Here is an 11,075-nt window from a genome sequence, read left to right as displayed (position 1 = left end):
CCCCCGCCCTCTCCTACTTCCACTCCCGGTGTGTCATACATTTACTGAAGTGCCAAGGCCGAGTAACAATTTTCTCTGACAAACTCGTTCAAACATATTTGCAGTTCACAAGTCCGGCCCTTTTATGTTATTTATTTTTGCTTTAGCTGTACCCACCTATTTGTTTGTTTGGGCTGGGGCGTTGAATGGGAGCTACACAGATTTTTGATGGGTTTATAGCACCCCCTAGGCTTGGTGTAGCAACATGCGAGCACACGACACATTTCTGTATTAATCACGGTAACAGATGCAAACATTAGTTAAAAAAAAAAGCTGTGTGTGTCACGTGGACAAATAAATGCAAACATGAAAGGGTTTGAAAAGGTCTTTTTACTTTTGAGCACTGTGACACTCGGCACATCATGGACCATTACAGCCAGATATGATGCAACGGGCTGCATGTCGTCTTGACGCTTGCAGGCCATCTTGGTTTACAGAATGCCCATAGTTATGTCAGGTGCCTTAACTGTTATCTAATAAGCAACTGATGATCTAGTGTTTCCCCATATATTCAAAAATTTAACAAAATGACATGTTACATTACAAACTACCATCACATGATCCGTCAAAATATTTTCGCTGCAGTGTTGTGATTGAGTAAGATTGTATTATTGTCTTGACGCTTGCAGGCCATCTTGGTTTACAGAATGCCCATAGTTATGTCAGGTGCCTTAACTGTTATCTAATAAGCAACTGATGATGTCGTGTTTCCCCATATATTCAAAAATTTAACAAAATGACATGTTACATTACAAACTACCATCACATGATCCGTCAAAATATTTTCGCTGCAGTGTTGTGATTGAGTAAGATTGTATTATTTGGGACCTGGTTTGTTCCATTTTCCTTTTGTCTTCCCGACACTACATTGGGTCGTACTTCAGACTTGACTGCGACAGGGATTTCGCTCAAAAAAAAAAACAAAGACAATCACGCTTTCCCGCGCGCAGTGACTAACCGGCCGTTGTCACACGCAGGTGGTCCGAGTGTGGTTCTGTAACCGGAGACAGAAGGGCAAGCGCCTGGCTCTGCCTCTAGACGAAGAAGTCGACGGGCAGTTCTATGAGCCGAGCCCCTCGCCCCTCAACATGGCCACCTCCCCCATCCCCAGCCAAGGCTACCCTCCACCGTCCAGCTACCCGGGAGCCCCGCCGCCTACGCTTTACATGCAGTCGCTTCATCGGCCCGACGTCCTGAAGCAAGCGCTGCACCCTGGACTGCTCGGTCACCTGACTGGATAAAGGCTGCGGCGTCACGGGTGAACCATTCTGTCCAAATCTGATCTACCTCTTGAGGATTGTGAGACAGTTCACGGTTTTCTCCGTCGCTGCAGCTGTGTGTGTATGACTGATCACTCCATGCCAACAACTTGAAGTGTTTTGGGAATGCATGTTAAGTTATTCAGTAGGCCGGATTACCAAAGTGCATTTGACGCAAGGCAGCTTTTAGATTTTTTTTTTGGGGGGGGGGGTATGAATTAAAAAATAATTTTTGAGTTCAAAATTCATTTGACAGTAAATGAGGGGAGCTGTGTTTCAAGTTGTTCTACTCTTTGGATGGTGTTGATGCGAGAAGACGAGTGGGGGGCGTGGTAAGCATATCAGTGCATCGCAAAGAAAGCAATACAGTAATTCTGTCAAGTCCTTTTTCTAACAAAGCTTTTAAAAAAAGATGAATTTGATCCTCTGTAAAAAAAATTTTTCAAGATTGAATGCAATATTTTGATAACAAAGTGGTATTTGCTGCTATTTTGCTGCTTTGATTGCACATTTACAACATCTCATCTAGGGTGAAAGTCTGTCCTGTCATTGACTATTTTCTAACAGATGTTGACATGTTCTTCCTATGCTTGTTCCACCGGATGCCTGAAAATTGAATACATGCTTTTCAGAGTAATTTAACTTGTACACCTGATTTTGAGCGTATGCCTTTTTTTTTAAGAGATCAGTCAGTCGACCACTAATTTTAGCCAACCTTGCTCAGAAGCATTCTATCATGTTAAATGTATTCAAATTCTGTTTTCTCCCGCCTGTATTTTTATTTTTGAATTGTTTCACCGCCCTTTGCCTCAGTAAATAATTGTGTGACGTTGGTTCTGTTTGGATCTGCCACCTGTTTATGGGTGTGATTCCACTTTCGATCGCTAGATGGTGGCACATTTGACAAAGTTTGAAGCAAGAATGATAACGAGGTTGTATTTCAGGTCAGCCTAGTTTAAGATTATTTTATGGCGAATCTGCGTCAATCCTGCTTTTTCCGCTTACAAAAAGGCCGTAGGTTCATTTTCAAGCCAAAGCTGGAACGTCGGCCAATGATGACCATGGATTTTTGGAAAAAAATGCTTAGCCTACAGGTGCAGAACACTTTAATGAATTTGCACACATGGTTATGTAGTGTGTTCGGCGGGTTGTGTGTAAACCTCACAGGCAAACGGCGGCTCAGTTTGTGTGAATTCTGCGCAAAAAGAGGCTTACGCCACGCCAGTAGCATGATCCCATGCAGCCAGGTCGTCGTAAACCTTGTTTGGAGGCAAACTGTCGAAGTGGGAGCAGATCTTACACAGTCTCTCGTTCCAGCCACTGTTCAACTTTGTTTTCCAATTCCGCTTCCACTGAAAATACTCGCTGTAGCGCTTCTGGTCTCCCGCAACCTGCTGCAGATACGCAGCCAACTCTTTCACCGACGCAAATTCATCGACGTGGATGAAGGAGTGAGGCGGAGCCACGGCCTCGTAATCCTCCATGGAAGCTCCCAGGACGATGGGAACTGCCCCCGATTGGTAAGCGTTTTTCCACAGCTTCTCGGTGATGTAATCTTTTGCCTCAGAGTTCTCAAAGGCCAAATAGAAGTAGCAGTGAGAGATGGTGGGTAGGAGTTCTGCTGAGGTCAGAGGAATGTTTGTCCAGCGCCCGTAGACCTTAACAGGAACTATCGCGCTGAGTGCTTTGTGTACTTTGCTTCTTCTGTAGGAACTCGCGTAGTTGCTGACGACCCAACATGCCAGAATGGTTTTGTTCTGTGTGTTGGTCTGCACAGGATTTTCTCCTTCAGACTTTACGGCAAGCCGCTCTCCGTAGGGGATTGAAATATCTGCATCCCTCCTGTAGTTCATCGTCAAGTTGAAGATCCCTGCAAATTTCCTCAGGTCTCCATTGTGAACAGGGGACTCCAGGGACATCCAAGCCCACCTCTGCCCCGGCGGCCTGGGAAGATGCATCGGGAGTTTCTCCCGTCCAGTGATCAGCTCACGGTTGTGGAACACCACCACATCTGCCGTGGGAAACAAAGACCTTTGCCTCACGATCTTGCAGGACGGGCTGCAGTTGTGGTCCCTGTCCGTACTGAACAGATGAGCGGGTGGGCCGAAGGGTTCGTGCCACATAAGAATCGTCACTTGCGTGTGTTCGTTGGAGTCATAGCTGAATGCCTTGAGCCACACATTAAGAAGCGCCAGCGGTAAAACACAGAGGAAGGTGAGGATTTGGCACTTTCTCAGCGGGGTAAGTGTATTCGTTTTGGTTTGGTTACACTCCTGAAAGGGAAAAAAAAAAGCACTTTTTTTAGCAACAAGCCTTGAAACAATGTCTCATCTCTACCATGGTAATGTTAGTGGACAGGATTATGCAAATGAAAAAAACATTTGAATTGAAACTTTGCATAGCGGTGAAAACATGGATGATACAGCAAGTGATTTTCTCTTCACTGGGTCAGTCAAAATGAAACTACTTTGACAATTTTCTTGACATTGCCACCTTGAAGTGGCAAACACGAAAGGCTAAAATTCCCAAATGTAGGTCCTTTTTGTTTCATATTCAGTATTTAAAGTACTGGAGGCATATTGAATTTTTAAAAAGAAGGGGTTGAAGAATTATGCCCTGCGGGACGCCACATATTCTTGTAATCTTCAGATCCATAGGACTCTGACTTTTACCCCCCCACTTGACTCCTCTCACCTTCCTTACACGAGGAATTGACGCTTCCTCAGGTAGACGAGGAAGTGACGCTTCCTCATTTAGCGTTCCATGGTGAACAGGCGTGTTCAATAAAGATTTTTTTTTTTAAAAAGAGCACGGTTTCGGTTTTCGAACAAATCGGTTTTCGAATAGCCTTCTGGAACGGATTATGGTCGAAAACCGAGGTATGGCTGTATAATATTTGAATGGTGTCAATCAATGCATTGCGTGGGGAAAAAATGAGGTTGTCCTTCTGTGGGTGCCCTGCCATTGAATGGCAACCGGTTCATGGTGTCCTCTGCCCACACACGGTACACTCGTGAGCATAAGCGCATGAGAAAATGGATGACATACGGTATATATTCTATAATAAATACATAAATAAATATGTACCGTTTCACTGAAATGTCCCGATAGCATTTAAATGCACCTCACGTCCCTTGCGCATCACAAAACAACGTTCACCCTCCAGCTAACACCAGGGACTTGTGCAGTCTCATACAATGCCGACGTACTTGCCATTTCTTAGCGTCCTAATTTAGCTACTATGCAATGACACGAACAACGGTGATAAACTAAGCCTAAATGTAGAAATTAAAGATTCAAGAGTCAAGCTATCCGTCCCTCCACCACGCAGGCCAACTTTAAACTTCTATTGCATTGAAGTCAATGTGTCATGTATTTTCGCCTTTGTGTTTTCATGAGAATGTTTGCAACTTGCTTCACATGTCAAAATGATGACGTACCGGTGGCAGGAAAAAATATATATATATTTTTTTATGTTCGCTGGATGTTTAAAATTGAGAAGTGCTGGTAGCCCATACCGGCCCGCTGTTGTCGATCAAAGGTCGCATTTATGAGTTTATATCAGCCCTCTGCTGTCGATGAAAGGTCGCTTTTATAAGTCCATAAAAATAAGAACAATGAACAACACTTTATGGAGTCTTCTCATATTTCGGAGGCCTTGATATGCTGTACTCCATTTTTGTAGAATTACCGGTAATTTCTCTTTCTCATAAGATATCCTTTATTTGTCCCACAATGGGGAAATTTACAGTCCACAGCAGCAAGATAATGGGTCGAAAGAAGTAAACAAACACCGTTCAGTTAAGTGCAATATAAATACAGATATGGATAAGGTCGCAGTGCTATTTACAATTGTCTTCCACATCATTTTATTTTTTATTCAGACAAGCAACATTGTCTGGCTAAACAGCGGTTGAAAACAAAACGATAGTATGTCCAGGCCATGGAAGGTTTATAAGATAAGATTAGATAAGAAAACCTTTATTCGTCTCTCAATGGAGAAATTCCCAATTTACAGCAGCAAAACTTATGAAAGGGAGAAGGAGAAACCCAAAAAGTACATTATGTACTTTTGGTTTTCTGTACAACAACAAGTGTATTATCATAATTGGTTGAGTAATAATTCAAAATTTTGTAGACTCACCAACAGGGTAACCTCCTCAGATGCCATCCTATTAAATCAGATGAGCATGACTTCTAACATTTGAGTTTGACTGCTGACAGCTGCTGAAGAAAACAACACATGAATTGAGAGTGGGTTAATATTTCACAGTTCGCCACTGACAAATTGCATTCGTTAACGAAAATGGTCACGCCCCCAGCCTTTGACAAATAAAATGTTTGCGATGGGTGGGGCAAAATCTTGTTTGCTTTGTGACGTTTTCAAGACTGGAGGCAATTCCCCTGCAACCACACACACCCACCTTCCCGCCACCACCACTGAATGGTAGCATTTCAGTGGTTGAGTGACCAACCAACGCGAAACACACAAGTAGTCGAAGGTGACGCTGTCCCTGACTAGCAGTGAATTAGTCAGTCAGTCTCAGAGGAAGCCAGTGCCTTGTCAAATCAAAGGTGGGAGGAGCGACCGTGTAAAAAGACGAGGGAGGACCTTGGAGGTTGCAAATCAAGAAATAACATTTGAATATCGTCTTTCCAGAGTGTACTGGTTCCTCCCTGGGGCCTCCTCCAGCAGGAAGTTCCTGGAAGCATCGAAACCAAATGCCAGAGCCAGATCATCCATCATCAATTTGGAGGAGGCTCTGCTTGGTGTGCAAGCCACCGGTAAATAAACATTAATTTGGACATATTCTAGCAGTGCCCGAGTAAAAAAAAGAAAAATCGCGAAGATTATATGAAAAGAAAGTCAGATTGTGCAACAGTCTCATATTTTCGTCTCACAAAACAGGAACTGGAGGTGACAGTTCTCTTAAAATTGCCAAGAATGCAAGCCTCCCCCCACCCCCCCAAAAACACGTGACACTTTTTTTTTTTTTTTTTTTTTGCATTTTCACTAAATTTGGAGAGGATGTCGGTCGTTCAGTTGCTTCTAATCTCATTATGCCAAAGAGACGTTGGTCTTTTGTGGAGATATTATATCATACAGGCCAGAAATAAACATTGAGCATTTGTCTCGTTATGCCAGAGAATAATTTCTAAATTAGATTCTTTTAAATCTATTAAACTCTGTACAGTGTCTGAATGTTTCATTTTCTTCATGAAACATGTTTTTCAACAATTCTTCAAACAATCCAAAATAATTATAGAAAGAGTGTAGTCATACAGTCACAATTTTACAAGCAAAAATATAAAGAAACGATCTAAGACAAGTCAATTTATGCTAGGCATATTGGTTACAAGGAAGTCACAATTCATTATGTAATAGATTATTCATAATATTAGATTAAAAAGGCCAATTTCATGCAAGGAGCCACATTACAAGAAAATAAACTGCAGTCATATTTCTGAGAATAAAGTTATTATGAGGAAAAAGTCATACTATGAATTTAAACATTTTTAAGAGACCTACAAGTCGTACTAGCAAAAAAGTAGTTGTTTTGTGGCACAATTCACCTAAATGCAGAAATGAAAGTTAGGTTCAGCTATGGAAAAGAAAAAGAAAACGAAAAAGGAAGACAAGGGTAGCAAGAAGAAAAAAAAACTTACGGCAGCAGCACAAGGACAGTAATACGACAACGCAGAGAGACGAACTTAATTACAACTTCCACATGCTGGGGTAAGTAGATTGGTCAACAGCTGGAACTAATAATGACACATGGCGTGAGGGCATGAAGGGATATCGTCCATACCCATTTTTAACATTAACTGATTTTGAAAATGTGAGCTATAACACATATGACGTGGGGGGGGGGGGGTCTATTAGTGTTTTTCCTGCTCTTGCAGCGCCGTATTGCCCCAAATGTGTGAGACGTTAGCTACAGAATGATAAAACAAAGTATAGAGGGAGAAATTAAGATTAGTTTCCCTGGGAAGCTGAACAAGGTAATTTTTTTTAACTGGTGTTTGACCTGATTTGTCGACATGATTCCTGCAAATATTGGGAGTAAAGAGTTGCCAGAAAATCAAGACACAACAGAAAAATCCATAAGCGTCCCACTACCGTCAGTGAGGTGTCGTTTGTAGTACCAAGACCAACCTGTGGGTGTCAATATGGAGCCATTGCGAATCCAGATAATACGTAGAGAAAAAAAATGAATAGTAGTAGAAGAAGAAACTGATAATTGTTAGCGGATCTGCCAACTAAATTCTGGTGGAAAATGGCCCAAATTTGGTTTTAATCTAACTGATTTAGCTCTCCAAATCTCACCGTCATGAACAACATTCAAATACAGTTGCGCCTATGGCCTACCGGTAAGTATGTAACCCTTGTGCTGCAATTTCTACGATGTTTGTAACACATGGGTTACCCCATATGTTACAATTTCTACAATTTTTGTAGATTTTTGCGTATTCTTCATCACGTCATCTTTAAATCAAAGACACAGCATAAAAAGTGTGTGATATGAAATATTCCAATTCATGTTTTATTTATATAGATTTATATTTATGTTTTGGTCATAGCACAATACCGCTTTTATTGTCCATAGAGGGCAAAAATACAAAGAAAAAAATAAGAACTATATGTGTATGTATAGCACTGATGCCACTGAACATGTCGAGTGGTTGAAAGTGAAATAAATATTCAGGAATAATACTTTTACAATTTTTGTAAAATTGTATGTTGCGCTATATAAACTTATTTAGATCGACTGCAGCACATGGGATGAGATGGATGTTTTATTCTTGTAAAGTACATTTAATGTTATTGTAAACCAGTGTAACATTTTACAGTGTGAACATTAACCCCCGTGGCATTGCACTTAAACAAAATGTAAAATTCGATAATGATTCAATAATTTGCACTGCACATAACATTAACATAAAAACTGCACATTAATAGGTATTTGAAAACAAACGATTCAGAAAGAAAATGCAAAAACGAGTACATTAAATTTTAATTGTAAGCCACTGAAGTAAGATACACAACAATGTAGTAAGATAATGATTGCATTCCATTGAACTGCACATTAAAGTTCCGTAGAAATGTCACCATTATAAATACCTAAAAACAAACACTTTTAAAACATTAAAGACAAACATATTTCACTAAAAAGTTAAATACAACTGAACTGTACCTCAGGGGTGATTTTCTCGTACCACAAGAGGGAGCCAGCGTATGACTAGTGGTACCCATGTTGTGCTTTGAGAATCACTGATCCAACTAATCTAAATCAAAGCAGAACAAATTCAATAACCCTTAGCCGAGCTGTATCAATGATAAAGTCACAAAGTAGACTTCATTCGATGAGAAGAAAGTCATAGAGACACACAAGACAGCTGCAAAATTATGAAAATAGTCAAAATGATGCGCATTGTATCGTCTCAAGAAACAGGCGTGGTTGGGTGAGAATCCTGCCATCCATTTTGAACAGCGCTTCTCCTCAACAGGGTTGCGAGGGGTTGCTGGAGCCTATCTCAGCAGACATCGGGCGGAAGGTGGACTACAGTCTGAATTGGTTGCCAGTCAGTCATAGGGCACATAGAGAGATAAAGGACCACTGTGACCAGGGATGAGATTTTTCCGCTTTTTGGCGGAATTACGCTTTTTTTCCAGTCAAAATGGACCTTTTTTATATTGTGCCAAATCCATTGAGAAAACTTTAGAGGGGGGTAGGGTCTGGTGTTACAGTATTTATGGGCTGCCGGACTTACTTGTCTTCGGCAGACTCGGGACTCGTTCACAAATAAAGTTTGCAAGCATCCATTTTGAATACAGTTTTTTTTCTCGCGAAGCGTTAAGTTTGTCGTTACTTCGTATATGGGCTAAAACCAATGTCTTACTTGTTGTGTTTCGCTATATCGGCAAATCCGTGTTCGCCTTCCTAAACCCACTTTCCATGAATTCTGAATGGTTTTGCACAAGGGATGCAGTGTATTGAAATTACTCGTGTATGTAGTCTGTATTAAACAAATGCCGAATGTTATCGAGACTCGTGACGAAGCTCACGTGCGTCAGATAGATGCGGATCGGAAAAACAAGTTTCGATGGGACTGGTTGGATAGAAAGCTGACTGTGTCCCCAGTAGGAACCAGTGAAGAGGAACTATTGTCTGCGCTTGTGTCGGATTTCGTGAAAAAGCTCGATGTCGCTGGTAAAGCTCTGTGTACAGTGTGTGACGATGTCATTCTATACGGAAAATGCATTCGTAACCCATATATAGTAAACAGTTTGGGACTTCACTATCCCTGTATGAGGTAAGAATCAACTTTTTATCACATTTGCACAACATTTTATGAATACAAGTAATGAACAAATCTTAAATATGACAGGGAATGTGTTTCCTTTTTTTTTAGTTTTGATTTTGAGCAGCAAATTTGAAGTTACATGTTGGTGCTCACCAGGAATGCATAAGCAAAATTGCACAAATTTTCACTTGAAAGAGTAGTGAACAATCTTGGGATTTTTTTTCTGTGAAAGTTTCAAGTGGTGTGTACATTGAATACGCTTCATCCTTAGCATGTTTAGTATAAAGTGCCAATTTTGTAAGCAAATAGGGAATGGTATTTCAACAAAAAATGTCAAATTTTGTTGATAAAATTAATGATTTTAAGGCTTTAAAATCTCTAAAACCCCCCAGACCCCCCGGCAGAATTTCAGATTTTTTCATCACTAGCCACTCTCAGCCCTTTGTGACTGCGTGAGAACCAGTCCCAAGTTTCCCCCAAACAAGTTAGGCGAGTGTACCCCTCCAGCACCATGAAAAACTTGTTAAAATATTTTCAGAATGAGGTCCTTCAAATTGTGCAAGTTTGTGCACTGACTTTTTGAACACCTCTGTGAAATCAAAAGTCACCATTATTTCATTTTTTTAAAGGCTGACTGACTTTTGTTCTAATGGATCTTTTTCCATTGTGCAAGCCGTCATATTACAGTGCTGGATATCTTCAAGCACCCATTAAGAAAAGATAGCGTCTTAGAGCTGACTTAGAATAAAATAAATTCTGATCAGGAAAAAATTTGTCACAACCCGAGAGGCTATACGGTTGAATTTGTCTGTAGGCATTCTGAACAGGATGTGGTGAGAGATTTATGGTGGCAGTGGCACCCATGTATCACTTGCCGTTGCAGTTAGGAAGTCCCCAAGGTCACACAGCCTTGCTTCGTTCCTCAGTCATTCTATTAATCAGCCACAAAGATGAATGCATGCACAGCTCCCTCCACTCCACTGACCTTCCGACGAGCTCAGAGTTGGGCACCGTCCCTCTGCTATTCCTGAGAGCCTCTTTGCACGCGTCGAAAAAAAGTGCAGCCGCTTTTAAAGAAAGGGTGTGGCCCCTCTCGCACATCGAGTGCAGTGCATCACCTCAAGCGCACCACCTGGCATCCTTCAGCCTCAGGAGCCACCAGACGGCGCCTTTCGCGTGCTGAAACTGGAAGGCTTTACTGGTGGCCAACGGAGGAAGCGCGGAGGAATTCAAAATGGCAAATGGCACTTTTGGACGAAAGGCGGTGCCATGCTGAACTGAACGTCAGCCAGTTGTAATGCATGCATTAACCACTATTGACACATGCTTGTGAATATTCTCATTTATCGAGGTCATTTCATTCTTAAGGCGGTGGATCGATCACAACTGGACTTAGGGCATGAATAATTTAGTTTTTTCCACATCCACTCAGGCGGGTGCTGTCCTAACTAAGCCTTGTTGCATGTAGCC

The 11,075-nt window shown here is 41.4% G+C and overlaps 1 protein-coding gene across 4 annotated transcripts; it reads right to left on the bottom strand.

Annotated features, from left to right (window-relative positions):
• Positions 1–1,705: 1,705 nt before the first annotated feature.
• LOC109527951 (alpha-(1,3)-fucosyltransferase 7) lies at positions 1,706–10,871 on the bottom strand. Of its 4 annotated transcripts, none has more exons than XM_019890191.1 (3): positions 10,481–10,871; positions 5,443–5,522; positions 1,706–3,571 (listed from the first exon to the last, which is right to left on the bottom strand). In XM_019890191.1, exons 2-3 carry the CDS (start codon positions 5,467–5,469, stop codon positions 2,510–2,512), a joined length of 1,089 nt encoding a protein of 362 aa, XP_019745750.1. In that variant the 5' UTR covers positions 5,470–5,522; positions 10,481–10,871; the 3' UTR covers positions 1,706–2,509. The 4 variants fall into 4 exon arrangements, with proteins under 4 accessions (XP_019745750.1, XP_019745748.1, XP_019745746.1 ...); XM_019890189.1 differs by lacking the exon at positions 10,481–10,871 and adding an exon at positions 8,495–8,585 and having other exon boundaries at positions 5,443–5,525; XM_019890187.1 differs by lacking the exon at positions 10,481–10,871 and adding an exon at positions 8,495–8,585.
• Between the last annotated feature and the right edge of the window lie 204 nt (positions 10,872–11,075).

Source organism: Hippocampus comes, unplaced genomic scaffold (genome assembly GCF_001891065.2).
Source record: "Hippocampus comes isolate QL1 unplaced genomic scaffold, H_comes_QL1_v1.1 scaffold185, whole genome shotgun sequence".
Lineage (NCBI taxonomy): Eukaryota > Metazoa > Chordata > Actinopteri > Syngnathiformes > Syngnathidae > Hippocampus > Hippocampus comes.
The sequence above is the reverse complement of the archived record's forward strand: the minus strand, read 5'-3'. Positions and strand labels throughout refer to the sequence as shown.